The following is a 23,585-nucleotide window of genomic DNA, read 5'->3' as shown; positions in this document are numbered from 1 at the left end:
TACGGCTGGGCACTTACAAACAATGGTGCTTTTGAAAACTTTTGGGGACACCCGAGTGGATCTACAGCTCATCGAAACAAGCGCGCAGGGCAACGAAGCTGCACAATGAAAAGGTATTGTACTCTTCCCCTGCAATTCTCTGAATAAAAATGTCAATTTCAAGGTGACGCAACGCCTGGTTATACTGCGTTTCTGTCTAAATGTATAGTGTCTAGAGCCATGGCATCATAATGATGGTAATAAGAGGTGGATTAATTCGGGTAGGACTGTGTAGGACTTCACTAAAGGCCCAGGCCCCAGAAGCACGGCACGCTACTGTTTAGTAAATATTTTCTTAACTATATTTTCTTAAAACTGCATTATTGGTTAAGGGCTTGTAAGTAAGCATTTCACACTAAGGTCTGCACCTGTTGTATTCTAGGGAGTTTTTCCTAGCCTCCGTGCTTCTACACCTGCATTGCTTGCTGTTTGGGGTTTTAGGCTGGGTTTCTGTACAGCACCTTGTGACATCAGCCGATGTAAGAAGGGCTTTAAAAAGAAATGTGATTCATTGATTTGATATTTGACGCATGTTACAAATACAATTTGATTTGAATACAACATATTGTCAAAGTGCTATGCAATTGTCATGTATAGTATACCGTGCTGATGTGTTTCCAGAAGTTCTCTGTCAAGTACAATGGAAGAATGTCAAGCTGTTCTAGTTTTTTCAGTCCATGTGCTTGGGTTTCTGAACAGATAAGAATAAAGACAGACTGATTAAGAAAAAATCAATAGACAAAAATGCATTCATTTTTCATTTTTTTGTGTATCTACATGAATACAAATCAGCACAGCTCCGATATCAGCAATGTGACATACCCATATGTGGTGTTGCCACTGCAGATAACAGTCTCCATAGCTTTAATCTGCTGATCGGAGAAGTCACTGGAGTTCTTTAGTTTCTCCAGGATGTAAGAGTCAGAGCTCTGAATGTAGCCCTCATCCAGAGCACATACCATGTTGCCCAGGACCTCGACATTATCTTGACTGAGCTGTGTCCCTTTGATGTTCTGGAATAAATCAAATGTCGTCATTATCACTGCTTTTAAACATTCAGCCAGAAACGTGTGTCTTTCATCTTGAATACATAACTCACCAGGCACTTTTTGGCATTGTTCAGTAGATCAACCTTTCTTCCATCCAACGTGCTGGACAGGGCAGAGAAGTCTGCTCGTCCTGTTTCAATGAAGTAGGATCTGCAGTTGGTCTGTTGCATGTTGGTGTAGCTGGAGAAAGATACAAACAGTTTATATTGTCTTTATGGTTCATTTAAAAGGCATTTTCATTTGGTTATGTCAGCGTAAAAAAATAACAGTAAATAGTTAATCTAACATTAGTTACCTTCATTGTATTTTACAATGTCAGTGACATGACCAACTTACCTGTAATACAGCAACATATCTGATGGATAGTTGTCAAAATCTTGAGGACTTTCACCTTTGATGTTGTTCCACATGCAAGTTAGCTGTAAAACAAAATGTTACTTTCTCATAATATCTGTAAAATAAGCTCCTTGAAAACAGAGAAACATATTCAATATATATTCAGTTACTGGGTTTCCAGTAACTATTGTCCTTCTTGTGCTGAGAGAATACATGCTTGGATTCATGTAGCCATGAAAAATACATTAAAACAGTTATAATTCATACAGGCACATGAACAATGTAATCTGGAGGCCTGGCTACCGGTTTGGATTGAGTAGGGCCCTTTAGTTTATGTAGAAAAAGTTGTATTTTTAATATTCACCGGTGTCTCCTTGAGAACCACCTTTCTTCGACCGTCTGCAAGCTCTGATGAGAGGTTTAATTCTTGTTATGGTGAAAGTCTGGACACGAGAGCAAATGAATCCTTGAAGCACGTACTCAGAAAGGCTACAAAAAAAATCAATGCAGTACATTCATTAGAGTTAATACAGGAACTATAAATGGCATCATAACCCATTTTTGTTCAAGTACATAATAAAAATGTATCCCCATGTGAAAATGATACATGTATGGTTTCTGCTCAGCTATTGGTCAGGACCAACATTTTCTAAACACTATTACACTTACTCATCAGGCTCATCCAATCCATTTGCTACTGTATCAAAGAACAGCACAGCCTATAAATGAAAAACAGAGGTACAGACACATTTATAGATGTATAATACACATGTTCACCACTGTATAATCGTGTAAATTTTGAAGGTCTACACAGCTTTTGAATACTACAATCCCCTCAATACCTGCTGAGGTTTCCATGTTTTTCTTGTTGATGTTCAGAGCAGTGAGTTTGATTTCCAGTTGTTGGGAAATTCAGTAGATTGCTGGGAATGTCAGTTGCCATTTCATCTGGAACATTGACTATCAGTTCCGTTGGTTTCATGTCGACTGTGATGACCTGAATAAGTAATACAAAAACATGTTAACATTTTAAAATTAATACTGTTATTATGATTGATTACCCTAGAGTTTTTCATAACACATTTAAATGAGGCATGTAGAAATATTGGGAAGGAAATTCATAACGCCTACTTCACATCAGTTAGTCTAGCTACTGTAAGTACATAGCCTTATTAACATAGATCTGCTGCACAATTGTTGGAGCAGTCAGCATGTTGGTAACACATTTTGGGTAGGCGGATGTTGTCAGAACCTGCTGCTCGGGTATTGTGGTGAGTGTTTGGGTTGGAAGACCTCCCACTAAAGAGCCCAGGTTTATTAGACTGTCGGTATTGTTTATCTGAAGAAAGAAAACATTAAATGATGAAATATCCTCTACATTGGAAGTAGAGAGGATGGAATGGTTTAAAGCATGAATCATGGTTGTGAATGATGCTCACAACCTATAGGCCACTAGCAATAAACCTATTAAGAAGTGAATCAACTGGAAGTTTTGGGTGATGAGAATCTGTATGATGGACAAGGACTGTCCCAAGTTCCATCCAGAAACACTGCTCAGAGTACTCAGGGATTGTAAAATCACACTGGGCGGGGCTTTAGTGATCTGTCCAGTGGTCAGACTTGTGACCTGCGGGCCCAGGGCCGTGATTGATCCCGGACTTGGATCCCAGACGAATCTGGATATTCGATGCCAGTGCGGAAGTAATCTGGAAGTAAATGACATCAGCGAAGATTAGGTAACAGTATCACTTAACCAATCAATGGATTATGATCACATGGAAATAGTGGCTCATACTGATCCTGAGTCCACGTTAGTACAGGATTGGTTCAGGTTGCCCAGGACAACCACACTCTCTGACTCATTGAGCTTAGAGTAAGCTGAAGCTGGGACAAAACATTATAGGTGTGGTGGAAGCCTAAAGATATGGGAATAAAACCAAAATATGAAATAAAACACTGAGTAACACTATCTTGGATTAGAATGCCATGCCCAACTTCCCCATAGCGTCATTCAGATTCAATGTAGACTGTTGTCTGTTATCATACCCTTGACATAAATGCAAGAAATAAATTAAGTTAGTAACATAAAACTAATTATTTTAGTGGCTACTGTTCAAAACTCACTGCAGTGGGAGGAAGTTGGAGTTCTGCAGGAAGATAAGCTCAGTAAAGCGTTTAGTCAGATTTTGAGGAGCTCCAGCAAAATTGAACAACTCAATGTTGACAGGGTTCACGGCAAATAGTTTTAGCTGTAAAAAAACAAACATAAGATAAAACTTTGGTTATACATTTTTGGTAATATATGATGCCCCTTCATCAAACAGGCAGGTGGATGGGCTTACCGTTGACTCTGAGCCAAATGTGTTGAAGTCTTCAATGGTCACAAAGGTGATGAACACACCAATGTAGTTAAGGAACCAGGCGGTGGAGTTGAGATTTGGGTCAGAGGGACAATAACACTTGGGTGCTGCTGAACCTACAAGTCAGAAATCAATAAAGATGTATTTGGGGCGGCAGTGTAGCCTAGTGGTTAGAGCATTGGACTAGTAACCGAAAGGTTGCAAGTTCAAATCCCCGGGTACAAAATCTGTCGTTCTGCCCCTGAACAGGCAGTTAACCCACTGTTCCTAGGCCGTCATTGAAAATAAGAATTTGTTCTTAACTGACTTGCCTAGTAAAATAAATGTAAAAAATTTAATGTGAGAAATCATATATGCTGCCATTGTATGCCGCCTTTAAAAAAAGGCATACATCCTTGAGGAATATCTGTCAGGAACATGAAGAAGCTGTTGTTCCTATAGCAACGTAGTAGAGTTGATTCTGCGAACAATGAGACAAGGTAAATTAATTTGTTCCTCATTTGGTCCAGCATTAAGCCCAAAACTGCAGCCCTCAGACCATGTTATATAAAACCCATTATTCTATATTATCATGCATTTAGGGAGAATTATAGAGAGAAGGATTATGAGAAGTAAAGTGAGATACTACTACTGTTACTGGTAACTCGTACTTTGTTGAGGAAACATCTTCTTGCTACGATTGTAATATGTTGTTATATCACCCAGCTATCTGGAAAGATTCACCCATTTTAAATGTTAGATAATTTTTCTGCATCTCTTGAACTTTGTTTATTCATTCCTGGGGTCATTTCATGTTTCATGTGCATCTGCCATTCAAGCAGGCAAACATACAGCTGGTATGATAAGTTTTGCATAATATGATCACATAAAAAAGTACATAATTTTCCTTAGAAATATAGTGAAGTAAAAGTAAAGTACAGTTACCCCAAAAAACAACTTAAGTAATACTTTCAAGTATTTTGACTTAAGTACTTCACACCACTGGAGATGATGACTAGGTAAACACCTCTGAGAGGGATGATTATTTGATGCTGGACAGCAGCCTGTGTGCCGTTGGACAGTGATGGTAGGATATAGTTCAGCAACGCCACTCTGTAGATGACAGAAACCAGAAAGAGCACCCATTGATATGCATTGTCAAGCACAACTAAGAGCAGTAATGTACTGTACACGAAGGTCAGTTGCAAACATGCATCACATTAGTAGAAATTATTAGTGTTTCTATAATACACTGTGCTGATCTTACGTTTCTTGGCTGGTGTTGCAGTCTCTGTGTCTGACGATGTTGAAGAGGGGGGCCACATGCTCCTCTGTTAGGTTTGGTAAAAGTGGGCTGAGTCTCTGGCCCAACCACAGCAGCACCTCAGGGTCTTTGATGGAGGGATCTGATAGGCTGGCATTGTCAAACACCTGCTGGAGCAGCACCTGACGCACATCCACCGGAAGGTGAAGACCCTGAAGGACAGAAAAACATGTGGTGATTGTACTAAGCAAAGGTATATTGGAAATAAGGCAGTGGTATAAGAATTGACCATGGACATCACTCATCCATACCTCAACAGCTGGAGAAACGATGTAAAAGAACTCAGTATCATGTGGACATCTCCAAGGTTTCTGAGCTGACCAGGGGTGGAGGCCACCTCCCCAGCTGCCTGGGGCTCAGCATAGGCAGGACATCCATCTACACAGTGGAATAAGAACATGGATTCAAACGGGTTACAAATGACTATTGGATGAATCCGTAAGTTCAAAACGTCAAAATCATGAACTAGTACCAACCACTGAGAAGTTTCCATGCAGTCGTTTGAGTTCTTCTAGGGGCGCAAAACCAACAAACAGCCCAAAGAACTTTTTAAGCCAGTCAGCGCTGTTGTTGGAGTGGTTGACACAGTTGGAGTCTGAAATAATACAAAATATTTTCAAAGGTTGGAGAAATATAGTCTTTCTATCCTAACTGATTACAGTTCCTTTGCCTTCGCCATGCTTAGTAGAATTACATTTTCAGGCATCCTTGATATTACAGAATTATTTAAATGTACCTTCAGTGTCATTGAGCTCAATGAAATCAGTGTCAATCAAAAGCTGTCTTTGTCTGTCCATAGCTAAGTTAGCAGGGTTAGGGTTAGCTGGTTGATGACCTAGAGCTTCCACTCTGCAAAGACAAAGACACCACATTGAAGTACTAGATCACGTGAGGGCAAATAGTCAACCACATGGAAATAAAATGTATGTTTTCACATACAAAATCTGGTAGGTCCCACAAGTGAAGTTCTTGGTGCTAAGACAGGACAGGAACTCTCTGGAGGCTTGCAGGAAGAAGGGTTGGGGATTCCTCAGGAACCACTTGCGGGTGTTTTTCCTCGCCACCGTGCTTCTACTCCTGCATTGCTTGCTGTTTGAGGTTTTAGGCTGGGTTTCAGTACAGCACTTTGAGATATTAGCTGATGTAAGAAGGGCTATATAAATAAATGTGATTTTGATTTCAATAATAACCCATTGAGAGGCCAGCAAAACGTCACTAAAATTACTAGAGTATACCAAAGGGTGATGATCTTTACTGGAAACTTGGGGCCACCTGGGTTTAAGGTCTTTCTCTAGCCATGTCGATGTCAATAAAAATGACTTATTATTCATAGTCTGGAAACAGGAGTATTATTATAACCACTGTAACCATTGTAATATTATCATTATAACATTCATAATTGTAAGTATGTCAAGTACAATGTTTAAATTGATGGTTCTCTGACAACTATTGCCAGACAACACTGATATGCTCTTATAAGCTGGTTGCTTAATTTACATTTAGTTCAGTATCTGCTCAGTTGATGACCTTATTACTGGCAAAGGTATAACCAGTTAATATCACTACAACATCAGTCCCAAACAACTTATTTCCGTTATTTTCTTTTAAAGTGTCTGTATATTTTTTGCAGATTTGATAAAACTACATTTTTAGGCTTTGGAAATATGAATGGACATTGGCAAATGCAAAGGAAACTTGGACTTCATATGCTTTTCAGTGTTTGTATATTTATGAAATACTTTAAATAAAATGATGTATTTGAATGTTGCAGTTACTGGTTCTTATCTGCATATAAATACATTAAGGCCTTTGCATTTCTGAAAAATTATACCAACGGCAGATGATATTGCTATCAACAAGAAATGTAAAAGTGTGACATTGTGGCCCTCTCCTGTAGGAACAGCATAGTGCATCTAAACCAGGGAAGGGCCATCGGATCAAAATGTATTTTTTTAACTCAGTAGGTGTCTCAAGTTGCTGTTGCAAGCTAGAATGGTAAAATAGAATACACTTAAGGTGCAATTTCAAAATTTGTTTGAGCATTAGCAGTTTTTCTCTTGCTATGTCAGTCACTGATAGTCCCTCACATAGCCCATTTCTAACATTTTTTAGATTGGTAAATTAGTCTAGTGGCCAGCTACATTATCTGAACTTAGTAATCATGGTCGATTTACCGTCCGGGAGGCCCCCATTGATTTTGTTAGTCAGTCTCACTCAGTTATAATTGTAAAAACATCTCTGTCCACCCTATGGCAAAATGTGTAGAATTACAGGAAATTAGCTGTAAAACAGCAAGTTTTCCTCTTTGCCCCATTGCAAAATTTGTAGAATTATATTAAAATGTGTTATATAATTGCAAGATCTTGTCTCTGAAATATGACAGAATGTGTAGAATTGCAGCAAACTTGCTTTAAAACAGCAACATTTTCTCTATACCCCATGGCAAAATCTGTAATATCCGCTGTCAAGAGGGAGGCTGCTAATGTGGTGATGGGGGGAGGGGAATCACGAGCAACTGCGGCCCCTGATGATGAGTTCAGATTTTTTGTGGCCCCCATCAGTTGCCCATCCCTGATCTAAACCATGTGGTTATACTAATTCCCTTTGCATGTGACAGAGGTCTCATGATAGCACGACACTGGATTGCAGTAATGCTCAATGTCTGGCCTGATGCTGAATAGAAACATATTCTGAATCATCTGTGAGACTATTCCACACCATACCACAGCACACACTCTTCTTTTTAAATAATCAACAGACATCCCCCTCAACTATAAATGAAGATTGTAAATAGCAAAACTTACATGAGTAAGTTTCTTACTACTTTAAGTTACATAGTGATCTACTTCTGCGGAGGGAATCTTCTTAAATTCCATTAGATCTTTAAATAATTTTTGTTAACATGAACATTTATCATGACTACAAGTAAACCAATATCTTGAGACCTTTAGAAACTGTATTCAACTTTGGCAAGTTTGCTTGTGTTGATCCATAGAATAAATAAACATAGGCTACCACATACTAGTCCAGCTTTTTTCTTTTTTTCCTTAAATACATTTTATTACTTTAAGAATAACTGAAAAATGCATCAGCAATCTCTGTACATTTAGTTTTATTGTTTTCCCTTGGGTTTGCTCAATTTTTTATGATGAACTGGGCTGAGGAATATGATGATGCCTCATAGTGCACTTGAAACCCCAAATAATATGATTAGTCCATTGGCATCCTTCAGTTTGCTTCTCTAATATGCTTCAATGTTAAGTTCCTTAGGACTCCTTGTTGTCTCCAGATCCCCATTTTCATATGTTTCTGTTCTAGATCACAGTTTTTCCACTGTCAGTAATAGAGGCACATTAGAAATACTGCCACTTTCCAAGGACTGTGTCTTTGATTGCATCAACAAACTGAATTGGCACCCAGTAGACCCAATACTGAGAGGCTTCTGTTGGACCCAACTGAAACGCCTAGGAAAGTGAATGAGAGAAAATGAATTGCACCATAAATGACAGTAAGATAGCTACTTTTGACAAAATACAAAGTAATGTATGTGTTTATGGAAAAAAACATACATTACATCAACTGTCAATCTGGCTTGTGCAGTTTGTAGTAAGGAAACGTGTTACCATCATGTGATAATCCTCATGGCCTTCAATGGGTTCAGTCACCACATGTTTGATGGAGCCCATTGGGATTTTCTCTGTCCTCTCTGTAGGAGAATGTACACAGATAAGGGTGAGTGCCATAACACTTTTTCCTTATACACAATCCAACTAAACCAAGGGGGCATCTCACCCTTAGTTCCAATCCACAGTTGATCTTGTTCCAGTTTGAAGGTGAGACGAACTTTTCCACCAGATTTGTTGTACATTCCGGCTAAAGGCACTGTTGGTAAGCGTTCCTATGTAACAAATGAGAGATCACTTGCTGGTCATTAGTGGAAGAACAGTGGAAGAACATTCACAACGACACATCTCCAAGCTCCTGAACGTGATACAGTGTTCCAGTGGAAATATCTGTGAGAAAAATATATAAACAGGATAATATACACGAGTATACAAAACATTAGGAATACCTGCTTTTTCCATGACACAGACTGACCAGGTGAATCCATGTGAAAGCTATGATCCCTTAATGATGTCACTTGTTAAATCCACTTCATTCAGTGTAGATGAAAGGGAGGAGATAGGTTAAAGAATGATTTTTATGCCTTGAGACAATTGAGAAATGGATTGTGTATGTGTGCCATTCAGAGGGTGAATAGGGAAGACAAAATATTTAAGTGCCTTTGAATGGGGTATGGTAGTAGGTGCCAGGCACACCGGTTTGTGTAAAGAACTGCAACGCTGCTGGGTTTTTCACTCAGTTTCCCATGTGTATCAAGAATATTCCACTACCCAAAGGACATCTAGCCAACTTGACACAACTGTGGGAATCATTGGAGTCAACATGGGCCAGACACCTTGTAGAGTCCATGCCCCAAAGAATTTAGGCTGTTCTGGGGGCAAGGGATGGGGGGCTGCAACAATATTAAGAAGGTGTTCCTAATGCTTGGTATACTCAGTGTAAAACAACCATTAAAAGCATACTTTCCCAACCATCATTCGGGTTTTGTTGAAAATACTCACCTTTGTTCCTTTAACAGATGGCATTATGTCCTCTGGTTTGCCTTTGTCCAACACCTTTCTGTGTTGCTGAAATTCAATACATTATTATAAGTTCACAGTTGAATAAAAAACATCATAACCTGTGACCATACCTTGGGCAAAGAAGTTGTTTATTTACAAATATGGAACTCAAAGACGTTGAAAAGTCCTACTTTTTGCCGACACAAAGGTTCCTTTTTGTTTTCTTCAGCTTTAACTTCCTGCTGAATAACCTCTTTTGGAGTATTTACAGCTAGTACATCATTTATTGTAGATCCAACCACCATTATTTTTGCACCATTTGTAACTTTAATTTCACGTAGCGTCTTATCTTCTGGTAGCAGTCCCTTGTACATCACTTTCTGCATAGCAGGTGGAAGACCTATTAACATAGAGAGAGAGAGAGAGAGAGAGAGAGAGAGAGAGAGAGAGAGAGAAATAGAGAGTGGTTGAGAAACATTAATCAACACTGTGACTGTTATACATATCCAAGTAGTTAGTACACAAGCCTAAACAACTACTTACCAGTGAGTGAATGGATTCGCTCTTTCAGTTTGGCTCCAGTGCCATCTAAAGGAATCTTGAGATCATACTTATTCTTGTTCCAAATAATCTTTAGATCCACCATCTCCTTTCCTTCATCACTGTCATCTCCATTGCTGACAGTGGGGTCCTGAGTTGAAGAGCTTTCCCCGGCATTATCTGTCCGAGACACAGTTTCCGATACTTCAGCATTTCCTTCGCCAACATTTTCACACAGTGGTTGTGGCTCTTTCAACGTGGCTTCAGTTTCCATTACGACTTCTTCATTTCCTATGAAAGAATTGTGAAAGGCATAGTTTAGCTGAGAATTCTCAACTCCACAAGAATTATCAGCTATGTCAACACTCAATGTTTGGGAATAGTTTGTCACATTAGGTCTTCTCAGCCAAGTAATAACTTGCAAGTATGGCTTCATGCAGCTCGTTTGTTATGACAAAGCAGCAGCAAGCAACTGGCTGGTTGACCTATTTGGTATTATGTGGGTCGTTTAGCTACGTTAGCGAAATCTGACATCTCACGTGGCCGTTAGCGAGTTACTGTAGCTTATTTGCAAATAGCGCTAACTACCTAGTCATGCTAGCTAAGTTAGCTGACACATCCAAGCTACATTTGCAGTCAGATAGAGTTGGCTAGCTAGTTAACATAACTTGATAGCTATATTAGGCATTTATAAGCTACGGCTGATAGCTACAAAATAACATAGCGATAGCTACAACTATTACACTTGTCCTAGGTTTCTAGTATCAAATTACAACTTATGTAACAGTAGCTCTAGTTATTTTGGCTATGTAACAAAATCGAAAGAGCTAACGTTATCTGGCTAAATATGGTTGGCTAGCAGCTAGCCAGTGACCAGGATAACCGGGCGAACCTTGGATTATGAAGAAAATAGGATTTCAAATCCAATTGTCATGTTCAATTTGCACCAACACCATAAATACGATTAAATTCCTAAATTAATGATTTGAAAATTGATAAATTGCGCCGCATAGATTTGTGGCAAGCATAGCATTATATTTTTTTTTAATACCTACCATCCTGGGTCGCCATGATGATTGTGTACAATATGAAGTGAGACTGCTGGGAAACGGACGCGCTGACGTGTATTGGTCCTACGGGGCTTCCATTGTCTGTAAAGCGTTTGATAAATCTCAACTGTTTGCTTGGTTTCTAATGAAAGTCATTTGGTTGTTGTCGGGGGACAACTAAAGCTTGGTCGTATTATATGCGATCACGAGAAACTTCGCTAGCTAGCTATTAGATGCATAGCCTACTAACTACAACAATCTACCAAATGTGCTAATGGTAGGGTTATGCTGAATTGGCTCGTGCTGATAACTTATTGACAGAGAGAGCGTGAAGAAGAAAAGTTACCATATGGATTTTTGAAGAAGAGTAGCCGAAAAGTGCTTGTCCAACAACGGCGTGGGTGTCTAGTTAGATTCTATGCTTTTTGTATTTGCTTAGCCATCTCAGAAATGTCTGGTCGACGCAAGAAGTGTAACTGTTGGAATAATCTTATCTCATTGCATTGAGTGCTGTGTAGCGATCTGGGAAGAGGTGGTGCAAGAATAATATAATTATGGCAGACCTCAGGATTTACAACGTTGTCATTCTGGGACTAGGATTTCTGTTCATTTTCACTGCTTTCACCACCTGTGGAAACATTGAAGTAAGTCAAAGAACACACTTTCACTTGTGTGACCTAAACCGAAGTCGTTGCCTAGGCAAACTATATTGACTGTTAATTTGTTTTGTTTGCTAGAGTCAATATCACTGGAGAAAATTCACACCTACCCAATGATATTTCAGATACCAGCAACTTCCTAACTAGCTAATTTATCTGAAATTGACAGCTGTTTGACCTCTCCCCTTCAAATTACCTGTCATGTCGGCTACATACTCGAATTAATCAGAAATATAATATGTTGTCATTTGACATGTTTGTAATATATTGACTGATCAGTTGTTTTGTTTGCTAAATAGTCAATTTCATTTGAGACAATGGACAGTTACCCATTGATAACTGCTATCTAAATGTGGTAGCTGTTTGATATCTTAAGTGGTTACATTAGGCATGTTATAATTGTTTATCATTCATGGTACATCAATATTTAGATATTTCTTAATTCCATTCTGTTACTTTTAGATCTGTGTGAAATGTTAGGTATTACTGCACTGCTGGAGTTATTAACGCAAGCATTTCGCAACACCCGCAATAACATCTGCTAAATATGTGAATGCGACCAATAAAAATTGATTTGAATTGTTGTCATTTTGCAGTCATGCTTTGCTTTTCTCAAGTCCATTGACTTTGACTCAAGTTTAAGAACTTTTACCCCATGATAAATTGCATCAGTTTATTTTCTTGTGCATCTTCCAGCTCACATGATGTCCTCAGCAGCCTTGTCAGTGGTGCATTGTTGGAGTCCTGGGTCAGGCGCATCTTGTGTTTCCAATTTCTTCATCAGTCAATAGATTGTCATGCCAAAGGAATTACTCAAATGAATACATGTAAACGTCAATCTCCACAGGGCACATATGTAGTGGTGGCAGCAATTTTCTATGTTCATATGATTCCCATTAATATCCCATTTCTTCTCTATTTTAAGCAAACCATAGTTAAAAGCCTGGACAATGATACCTTCACTGGAAGTGGTTATCACAGGTGAGTTGGATGGTGTTACCATAGGCAACATATTGGAAAACCACATTATCTCAGCAAAATGAGTGGGGGAGATAATGTGCATCTTTCAGAATCATTGACCCTTATACCAGGCACTAAACTTTTTTTCTCTGTACTGTTTTCTTTCTGTCCTTGTACAACAGCCTTGGAATCATCTATGGAATTTTTTCATTTTCAAATTTGTTCGCTCCAACTGTTGTTGCAATAATTGGACCACAGTTTACAATGTTTTTCAGTGGAATTCTTTACAGGTGAGTATCATGAATTCTAAAGGAATTACCCCCCCCCCCCCCCATTCATTTTCTATTTGCAGGTCAGTGATTGGTTGATATTTCTGCCTGAAGTAGTTGTCTAGTTATAACAAGGTCACGTGCTGTTGTTTGTTATGGTTCCATTCTTTTCCATAGTGGTTACGTAGCTGTATTCATCACCCCATCAACATGGTCCTTTTACTTCACCTCAGTACTAATCGGCATAGGAGCAGCCAGTAAGTCCAGTTTCATGGGATCTCTCCTTTGTTCCCTCTGCTATCTGGTTAACATTACTACAGAATCTACAGAATCCTTCACATCATTTCATATTGGCACAAATTACATTGAACTGTCATGATTTACATGACAGTTTGGTATAAAGTCATATACACTATATTACAAAGGACTGTATGTGGACAACCCTTCAAATTAGTAGATCTGTCTATTTCAGCCACACCCGTTGCTGACAGGTGTATAAAATGGAGCACACAGCCATGCAATCTCCATAGCGAAACATTGGCAATAGAATCATCTTACTGAAGAGCTCAGTGACTTTCAACGTGGCACTGTCATAGGATTCCACTTAGTTTGTCAAATTTCTGCCCTGCTAAAGTTGCCCTGGTCAACTGTAAGTGCTGTTATTGTGAAGTGGAAACGTCTAGGAGAAACAACTGCTGAGCCGTAAAGTGGTAGGACACACAAGCTCACAGAACGTGGCTGCCAAGTGCTGAAGCATGTAGTGCATAAAACTCATCTGTCCTTGCTTGCAACACTCACTACCTGGTAGCAACATCAGCACAATAACTGTTCGTCGGGAGCTTCATGAATTGGGTTTCCATGGCCGAGCAGCTGCACACAAGCCTAAGATCACCATGTGCAATGTCAAGTGTCGGCTGGAGTGGTGTAAAGCTTGCTGCCATTGGACTCTGGAGCAGTGGAAACAAGTTCTCTGGAGTGATTAATCACACGTCACCATATGACAATCTGACGGATGAATCTGGGTTTGGCGGATGCCGGGAGAACACTTCCTGCCCGAATGCATAGTGTAAAGTTTGGTGGAGGAGGAATAATGGTCTGGGGTTCTTTTTCATGTTTCTGACTATAGACCCTTGAAGAGAAATCTTAACGCTACATCATACAATGACATTTTGGTGCCTCCAACTTTGTGGCAACAGTTTGGGGAAGGCACTTTCCTATTTCAGCATGACAATTCCCCAGTGCACAAAGCGAGGTCCATACAGAAATGGTTTGTTGAGATTGGTGTGGAACAACTTGACTGGCCTGCACAGAGCCCTGACCTCAACCGCATTGAACACCTTTGGGATGAATTGGAATGCTGACTGTGAGCCAGGCCTAATTGCGCCAAACCTCACTCTTGTGAAGCCTTCCCAGAAGAGTGGAGGCTGTTATAGCAGCAAAGGAAGGACCAACTCCCTTTAATGCCCGTGATTTTGGAATGAAATGTTCGACGAGTAGGTGTCCACATACTTCTGGTCACGTAGTGTATATTTCACCTCTTTGTGCATATGCCTAATCCAATCCAAACTTCTCTACATGCCTCTGGAGTCTGCTATTCTCTTATGCATGCCATTCATTCCTAACACATTTGTAAACTGAGTTGTACCCATGTTTTTGTTGTCGGAATAATGATTTGTAAATTGTAAGTAGATCAAATGCCATAGTAATTACACAGTATTGTAAACAGTTATCAATATGGGTACGGCAGAACAAATCAAGAAGGAGCACATGACCTGCATGCATGGTAAAGAGTATTGAGTCTGTCTTGTCAGTTGCTGAGCTTTGGACAAAGGTTACCATGGTTATGATGTCTGAAATGGAGCTTGTTAATGATTTACATAAAAGGGAAATGCCGGGGTTATGTTCATTATCTCTGATCGCAAGCAAAGCAAACATTTTACAAATGGGAGAGCTAAATGAGAATTCTTAGAGCAGATGAACCAAATTGTTTGATAATGTTAGTTTGTGCCAAATAAAATAGACACATTTTCCCTGAATAGTTCCCCGACAATGCATTTTGATCAATTCAAATGTCATCAAATAGCAACCATCTCTATTCAATACATCTGCAGTTCCTAATCAGCCTCTCTCACTTACTCTTTGTATCCCTTTCATCAGTGCTTTGGACAGCTCAAGGACACTTCCTTGTGGAGAACTCCGATGCTTCCACCATCAATAGGAACACAGGGATGTTTTGGGCCCTTTTACAGTGCAGGTATATTAATAGTATATATTAATGGTAGGCTACATAATAGTGGCAGTAATTTCCATTATTTGGTGACCTATAGCAGAAGGTGTAATTGTAACACATTGTTTTCTTTTTCAGCATGTTATTTGGCAATCTTTACATTTATTTTGATTGGAATGGAAGGACAGAAATATCAGGTATGTGCATGTGAAGATCATCCAATGGAAAAATATGGAGAAAAAAGAGCTAACATTAATGAAAACTTGCAATTGCATCTTTGTTTTCATTAAGGATATGACTCATACGTCCTTCCAATAGTGTTGCCCTACTTAGTAATGGTGTGTGTTCTCTGTTTGACACTGTTTCCTTTGTTCTTGATGTCCCTCTCAGATAGGAGCAGGAAGACTATCTTTATTGGTCTGCTGGTTACCTCAGTGCTGGGAACACTCAGCTTCCTGGCTCTGAGAAAGACTCTTCCACCAGAGGAGGAGATGCTCAATGAGGAGGAAGGCCAGCCTTTGCTCTCATCTCGCATGATGTTAGTTTCTCGCATGATGTTAATTGACAGTACTCTCTCACTGTACCCTTATTTCAATGGGAATCTATGGCACTGCGTTTGGTGTCTCTGTTTTAAATGACGGTTATTCATTCTGCTATGAATTTGAATATCACAGTATTGAAAATTAATAATGTATTTGTCTTGCTAATTTGATAATTTTCCATCTTAATGTTTGGCAGGTATAAGCAAAGAGCCAACTCTGCAGTACAAGATGCAAAGTCAGAATTCAGTAAGTTAATGTAGCTTTACAGGCACATTTGTTATTATACAATCAATCATTGATCTATTCCTTTGGGTTAAAGGGCACCTCCGTTACCTTGCTTTCACTGTTTTACTATCCTGTTAGTCATCTAAAGCAATTCCTTGTGTGTTTCCTTCTCTTCAGAGACAATCCTACAACTGCTCAAAACCAAAACCATATTGCTTCTGAGCTGTTGCATGGCATACAGTGGTAAGTAGATTGTACTGCACAACCAAAAGTCCAGACATTTCCCTCAGAGGAATAGTGTTTTTACCAGTGTGTTGTCATCGTAGGTCTGGAGCTATCTTTCTACAGTGGTGTGTATGGGACATGTATCGGGGCAACAACAGAGTTTGGAGCGGCAGCTAAAGGCTTGATTGGGATCTCTGGAATTGTGTTGGGGATTGGAGAGATAGTTGGTAGGTTTGTGTTGCCCAGTGTAACTTTTACCCATCACTCTTTTACCCATCACAACTATGTTGCTGTTACAATCTAACAAGGAACTAGTCTGACAGTAACCTGATGTGATTTGTCAGGTGGAGGAGTCTTTGGACTAGTATGTAAGAATAACCGCTTCAGACGGACATCTGTGGTCTTCCTGGGGATGGTCGTCCATTTTGTCGCCTTCTACTTGATCTACCTCAACATCCCAGATGATGCCCCTGTGGTTTTAAAAACTAGCACACTGAACAAGCCATATCTGACACCAAGGTATTGCTTTAATATAAACAAAACAATAAAAGCAGGGCTGTATATTGTTTTTATATTAATCAGAAATCATGTCAGTTGAAAATGACCTGTAGTAACCCCCTCACAGTTGAGCGTCTCCTATCTGTTTCCTAGTATCTCTATCGCATTGCTCTGTAGTTTCCTGCTTGGACTCGGTGACAGCTGTTTCAACACTCAACTGTACAGCATCTTGGGGCGTGTTTATGCTGAGCAAAGCGCGCCTGCTTTTGCCATCTTCAAATTCATCCAGGTAACCCCCGAGAGAGCATGATACAGCTGATCGTTTACTAAAACATATGTACCAGCAACTGATACTGTGGTGTGCTGGGTGTAGTTCATTGCTGTATAGTTGATTAATAACTTATGGCTGTTTAGGTATGCGTAGGCCGATGTACACTACCGGTCAAAAGTTTTAGAACACTTACTCATTCAAGTTTTTTTTTTGTGACTATTTTCTATTAGTAGAATAATAGAGAAGGAATCTCAACTATGAAATAATACATATGGAATCATGTAAACTCAGCAAAAAAGAAAAATCCCTTTTTCAGGACCCTATCTTTCAAAGATAATTCGTAAAAACGCAAATACTTCACAGATCTTCATTGTAAAGGGTTTAAACACTGTTTCCCATGCTTGTTCAATGAACTATAAACAATTAATGAGCATGCACCTGTGGAGCAGTTGTTAAGACACTAACAGCTTGCAGACCGTAGGTAATTAAGGTCACAGTTATGAAAACTTAGGAGGAGGACTGCAGATGTGGACAGGTAAATAAATTGCAATGTCCGTACTGTGAGATGCCTAAGACAGCGCTACAGGGAGACAGAACGGACAGCTGATCATCCTCGCAGTGGCAGACCACGTGTAACAACACCTGCACAGGATCGGTACATCCGAACATCGCACCTGCGGGACAGACACAGGATGACAACAACTGCCCGAGTTACACCAGGAACGTATAATCACTCCATCAGTGCTCAGACAGTTCGCAATAGGCTGAGAGAGGCCGGACTGAGGGCTTGTAGGCCTGTTGTAAGGCAGGTCCTCACCAGACATTACTGGCAACAACGTCGCCTAAGGGCACAAACCCACCATCGCTGGATCAGACAAGACTGGCAAAAAGTGCTCTTCACTGACGAGTCGCGGTTTTGTCTCACCAGGGGTGATGGTTGGATTCGCGTTTATTGTCGAAGGAATAAGCGTTACACCGAGGCCTGTACTCTGGAGCGAGATCAATTTGGAGATGGAGGGTCCGTCATGGTCTGGGGCGGTGTGCATCATCGGACTGAGCCTGTTGTCACTGCAGGCAATCTCAACACTGTGTGTTACAGGGAAGACATCCTCCTCCCTCATGTGGTACCCTTCCTGCAGGCTCCTCCTGACATGACCCTCCAGCATGACAATGCCACGAACCGTACTGCTCATTCTATGCGTGATTTCCTGCAAGACAGGAATGTCAGTTTCTGCCATGGCCAGTGAAGAGCCCGGATCTCAATCTTATTGAGCATGTCTGGGACCTGTTAGATCGGCGGTTGAAGGCTAGTGCCATTCCCCCCCAGAAATGTCCAGGAACTTACAGGTGCCTTGGTGGAAGAGTGGGGTAACATCTCACAGCAAGAACTGGCAAATCTGGTGCAGTCCATGAGGAAGAGATGCATTGCAGTGCCTAATGCAGCTGGTTGCCACACCAGATACTGACTGTTACTTTGATTTTGACCCCACCTTTGTTCAGGGACACATTATTCCATTTCTGTTAGTCACATGTCTGTGGAACTTGTTAAGTTTATGTCTCAGTTGCTGAAAATTAACACAGTTGACAGTGAGAGGACATTTCTTTTTTTGCTGAGTTTAGTAACCAAAAAAGTGTTAAACAAATCAACATATATTCAAATAGCCACCCTTTGCATTGATGACCGCTTTGCACACACTTGGCATTCTCTCAACTAGCTTCATGAGGTAGTCACCTGGAATGCATTTCAAATAACAGGTTTGCCTTCTTAAATGTTAATTTGTGGAATTTCTTTCCTTCTTAATGTGTTTGAGCCAATCAGTTGTGTTGTGACAAGGTAGGGGGGTATACAGAAGATAGCTCTATTAGGTAAAAGACCATGTCCATATTATGGCAAGAACAGCTCAAAAGAGAAACTACTGTCCATCATTACTTTAAGACATGAAGGTCAGTCAATACGGAACATTTCAAGAACTTTGAAAGTTGCTTCAACTGCAGTCACAACAACCATCAAGCACTATGATGAAACTGGCTCTCATGAGGACCGCCACAGGAACTTAAGAGCCAGAGTTACCTCTGCTGCAGAGGATACGTTCATTAGAGTTACCAGCCTCAGAAATTGCAGCCCAAACAAACGCTTCAGAGTTCAAGTAACAGACCCCTCAACATCAACAGTTCGGAGGAGACTGTGAATCAGGCCTTCATGGTCGAATTGCTGCGAAGAAAGGACACTAAAGGACACCAAGAATAAGAAGAGACTTGCTTGGGCCAAGAAACATGAGCAATGGACATTAGACCAGTGAGAATTTGTCCTTTGGTCTGGTCCAAATTGGAGATTTTTGGTTCCAACAGCCGTGTCTTTGTGAGACGCAGTGTGGGTGAACAGATGATCTCCGCATGAGTGTTTCCCATCATATAAAGCGTGGAGGTGTTATGGTGTGGGGGTGCTTTGCTGGTTACCCTGTCTGTGATTTATTATTTAACCAGCATGGTTACCACAGCATTCTGCAGCGGTACACCATTCCATCTGGTTTGCGCTTAGTCCAACTATCATTGGTTTTTCAACAGGACAATGACCCAACACATGTCCAGGCTGTGTAAGTGCTATTCTACCAAGAAGGAGAGTGATAAAGTGCTACATCAGATGACCTGGCCTGCACAATCCCCGACATCAACCCAATTGAGATGGTTTGGGATGAGTCAACCCGCAGAGTGAAGGAAAAGCAGCCAACAAGTGCTCAGCATATGTGAGAACTCCTTCAAGACTGTTGGAAAAGCATTCCAGCTGGTTGAGAGAATGCCAAGAGTGTGCCAAGCTGTCACCAGGGAAAGGGTGGCTATTTGAAGAATGAAGAATGTCAAATATAAAATATATTTAGATTTGTTTAGCACTTTTTTGGTTACACACATTCCATATGTGTTATTTCATAGTTTTGATGTCTTCACTATTATTCTACAATGTAGAAAATAGTAAAAAATAAAGAAAACCCCTTTTGAATGAGTAGGTGTTCTAAAACGTTTGACCGGTAGTGTATCCCTTGTGTGGTTATACTGTAAGAATAACTAGAGTGAAGGACGATTGAAGGCCTTCTTGTGTCGGTCTATTTAGCCACTCAAACATGCATTATTGTTATTTTATAGCTGTAGGTACCAATTAGTTTATTACATTAGTATTCTGTAAGAACTCACAATCTAAGACACAATTCATATATTACTGTGACAGAGGAGTAACACAAAGTCAACTCTTTGTATTACTTTCAACAAGTTTTTGTTTTCTTCTTTCCTTTGCCAGTCCATTTTTGCAGCAGTTGCCTTCTTCTACAGTGGCTACTTGCTGTTGACATGGCAACTGCTCATTATGGTCACCCTGGGTTTCACTGGAACACTCTGCTTCTTCATGGTGGAAAGAATACAGAACTTCTCTGTAGACCTACAACAAGAGTATTAGGACCCATCATTTCAACACGGGCACAGTCATGTATTTCAGACTTACATTTCTTGTTTTTTTTTACAGGAAAGATACTTTGCACCTTCAATATCTTAGCTTTAACTTATCTTGCACAATACACTAATTATAACATGAGTAAATGTAATTTTTTTAAAAACTTTTCCAATAGGATTGTGTATGTGTAATAGAAGACGTAACCACTCACCTGATGTATTGGCTGTCTTTATGCATTGCTCTCAGGGTTGTTATTTAAGATAGTCTCATTGTTGCAAATTCTATGGTAGTGTTATAATACATCATACATTTCATAACGCGATGGAATTGCTTTTAGATGTTTGTTAGAATTGAAGATGCATACTAAACAGAAGAAATGTTAATATTGAGGCTTATATAATGAACTTACTGTTTCAGAAAATATGTTATTAGTGACGAAAACACGCTAGCTATAGTATGTACGGAAAACGATATTGATGTATACCTCTAAATTTAATGCTGCGTTGAAATGTGTATAGATTGACTAAATTTGAACAATTTTGTCTGACAATTCTCAACATCCACCATGCCAAAGCTTACTAGAGCTTATCCAGTGATTAAAAAAATTATATATATATATATATATATATATATAGTGCCTTGTAATAATACAATTACTGTACAACTTATTTTCAGTGCCCATAGCATGTAGTAGAGTAGTTTAAAAAAATACATCTATATGCATTAACATTTATGGTATCTTTTTACTTCCATTTTATTATATTTTACATTTTACACTTCAAAATGTTGTCAGTCATGCATACTAAGTGCCTGTTAATGTTTTGGTTGCTTGTATCTGTTTTATAAAGACTTTGAAAAAACAAAATTGGTTGAAGTAACCTATTTGCCGTATGAGTCAACGAAAAGGTACAAACACAATCTGATTTTTAAACATTTAAACCAGCAGTTGCGCTTACTTGTGCTTCTTCGGTTAGTGTCCCCCAAAGTGTTGGTAGACGTCACTTGGCAAGTGCAACACTTTCATTTTTACTGGGAATTGAAGTTCTAGATTGCACAATCATTGTCAGAGGTTATTGTGTGGGACAACAACGTGCAATACACATTATGCTCAAGAGATGGTGCTAAAATACAACTGTAGGCATCAATTTAGATCAGAATGAAGGAAACGTTAACGTTGATCATACAATAAACGCACTCTAATTAAACTCATATTTCAACTATTCCTTTCTAAAGACTGTCAGGTTGCACCTATACTGTTGCGGTTCTCATTTTCTTATATACAGGAAACGGATATGTTAACTCAGTCCAAGCAGAGACATTGCATCCTCATGATAATGCACTTCTCTTTTTTCCCACCATGGCAATAGATTGCGTGTGCTGTTTTCGATTGCAAGTTCTTTCTGGTACTGCACGTCATATAAAATGTGTGATACATACATTGGTGAAAAAAGTACCGAATTGAGTAAAATAATTGAGTAAAAGTAAAGATTCCTTAATATAAAATGACTCAAGTGAAAGTCACCCAGTAAAATCCGACTTGAGTAAAAGTAGAAAGTAGAATTTTGGTTTTAAATATACTTAAGTATCAAAAGTAAATGTAATTTCTAAAATGTATTTAGGTATCAAAAAAATAAAAGTATAACCATTTCAAATTCCTTATATTATGCAAACCAGATGGCACGATGTTCTTGCTTTTTACATTTACAGTTAGCCAGGGGCACACTCCAAAACTCAGACATCATTTACAAACAAAGTATTTGTGTTTAGTGAGTCCGCCAGATCAGATGCAGTAGGGATGACCAGGTATTATCTCTTTAAGCGCGTGAATTAGACAATGTTCCTGTCCTGCTAAGCATTCAAAATGTAACTTTTGGGTGTCAGGGAAAATGTATGGAGTAGAAAATACAATATTTTCTTTAGGAATGTAGTGGAGTAAAAGTTGACAAAAATATAAATAGTAAACTACAGATACCTCAAAACTTTAAAGTATTTTTACTTAAGTACTTTACACCACTGGGTACATATTGAAGGTGATGCAGACTTTCAACCTAAAATATTTTCCATTACAAATGCTCACCTTCAAATGCATCTATGTCCAACATTTTATTACACTTGCAACAATTTAGATAGAAATCCAAAAAGAACCGGATAAAAGGGATTTCATTGTTTGTACTTCATAAAAGTGATGTATATTTTCTCCCTCTAAAAAGGACATTTTAATGTTGATCACTGGCAGGAAGATGTGACATCACTACAGTTAATTTGTTTTCCAAGCAAGGTTCAAGAGCAGGGCCCATAAATCATAGAGGTGGATGACGACCTTAGAGAAGCACTGGACCAGTGAGGGCACCATAGATCCCGCAGTACTTCACAGGTAATTGAGTATTGATTGCATTATAATCAGAATCCTAAGTGTTCTTCCTTTGTGCTATTTTCTAGTCAATTGTGCAACTTGATGCTTTGCATACAAACATTAAGAAGAATGTGTGGTATAAGTCCTGAAATGTACCTTACCTATTGGAATCTACAAGTGCTCCCCTGGTATTTCTAACACTAACTGGACCGAAGCTTAACGTGCCTGCAACACAGAGAAGTACATAGGTATTTGTGGTATTAAATGGCAATAACAGAAAGTGGTGCCAATGACAGAATAACTCAATAAATTCAAATTTTCAAGACAACCTTTGAGCTGCCTTGTAATCCTCAACAAAATTCAATTTTTCAAGCCTGTGAAAAGTAATTTCCATCACTTGCATTTCCTGTCCAAAGCATTCGAAGTATGACGTAGCTGTGAAAATGGCCTTTCACAGTCCCCTCCGGTGTCTCCACACTTCTGTCTTGGCATTTGTTCAAAACCAGCCGGTCATAAAACCACCACAATACCGTGAAAGAAATTATGCTGAATGCCTCAGTCATTCCAACGGTATACTATTATTGATAGTTCAAGTGTGGCACATGCCTCACAATTT

General features: G+C 39.4%; 3 protein-coding genes across 4 annotated transcripts; 1 reads left to right on the top strand and 2 right to left on the bottom strand.

The window, feature by feature from the left end:
* Positions 1-645: 645 nt before the first annotated feature.
* Positions 646-2,402, bottom strand: LOC135554993 (mesothelin-like protein). Its single transcript, XM_064987367.1, has 7 exons — positions 2,267-2,402; positions 2,094-2,143; positions 1,789-1,913; positions 1,425-1,507; positions 1,139-1,268; positions 862-1,052; positions 646-730 (listed from the first exon to the last, which is right to left on the bottom strand). The coding sequence occupies exons 4-7, from the start codon at positions 1,496-1,498 to the stop codon at positions 691-693; spliced, it is 435 nt and encodes a 144-aa protein (XP_064843439.1). The 5' UTR covers positions 1,499-1,507; positions 1,789-1,913; positions 2,094-2,143; positions 2,267-2,402; the 3' UTR covers positions 646-690.
* A 5,780-nt stretch (positions 2,403-8,182) lies between these two features.
* On the bottom strand, positions 8,183-11,396 carry LOC135555668 (ubiquitin domain-containing protein UBFD1-like). The gene is made up of 7 exons (XM_064988299.1): positions 11,308-11,396; positions 10,256-10,543; positions 9,904-10,112; positions 9,713-9,778; positions 8,880-8,985; positions 8,711-8,793; positions 8,183-8,551 (listed from the first exon to the last, which is right to left on the bottom strand). Exons 1-7 carry the CDS (start codon positions 11,321-11,323, stop codon positions 8,441-8,443), a joined length of 879 nt encoding a protein of 292 aa, XP_064844371.1. The 5' UTR covers positions 11,324-11,396; the 3' UTR covers positions 8,183-8,440.
* LOC135555667 (UNC93-like protein MFSD11) lies at positions 11,396-21,481 on the top strand. 2 transcript variants are annotated; one of them, XM_064988298.1, is made up of 13 exons: positions 11,396-11,945; positions 12,886-12,941; positions 13,103-13,210; positions 13,367-13,446; positions 15,347-15,443; positions 15,555-15,613; positions 15,807-15,954; positions 16,155-16,204; positions 16,361-16,426; positions 16,510-16,635; positions 16,753-16,927; positions 17,084-17,195; positions 20,467-21,481. In XM_064988298.1, the coding sequence occupies exons 1-13, from the start codon at positions 11,856-11,858 to the stop codon at positions 20,620-20,622; spliced, it is 1,323 nt and encodes a 440-aa protein (XP_064844370.1). In that variant the 5' UTR covers positions 11,396-11,855; the 3' UTR covers positions 20,623-21,481. The 2 variants fall into 2 exon arrangements, with proteins under 2 accessions (XP_064844370.1, XP_064844369.1); XM_064988297.1 differs by having other exon boundaries at positions 11,397-11,945; positions 17,060-17,195.
* The last annotated feature ends 2,104 nt before the right edge of the window (positions 21,482-23,585 follow it).

This window comes from Oncorhynchus masou, chromosome 15 (assembly GCF_036934945.1).
Source record: "Oncorhynchus masou masou isolate Uvic2021 chromosome 15, UVic_Omas_1.1, whole genome shotgun sequence".
NCBI lineage: Eukaryota > Metazoa > Chordata > Actinopteri > Salmoniformes > Salmonidae > Oncorhynchus > Oncorhynchus masou.
The sequence above is the reverse complement of the archived record's forward strand: the minus strand, read 5'-3'. Positions and strand labels throughout refer to the sequence as shown.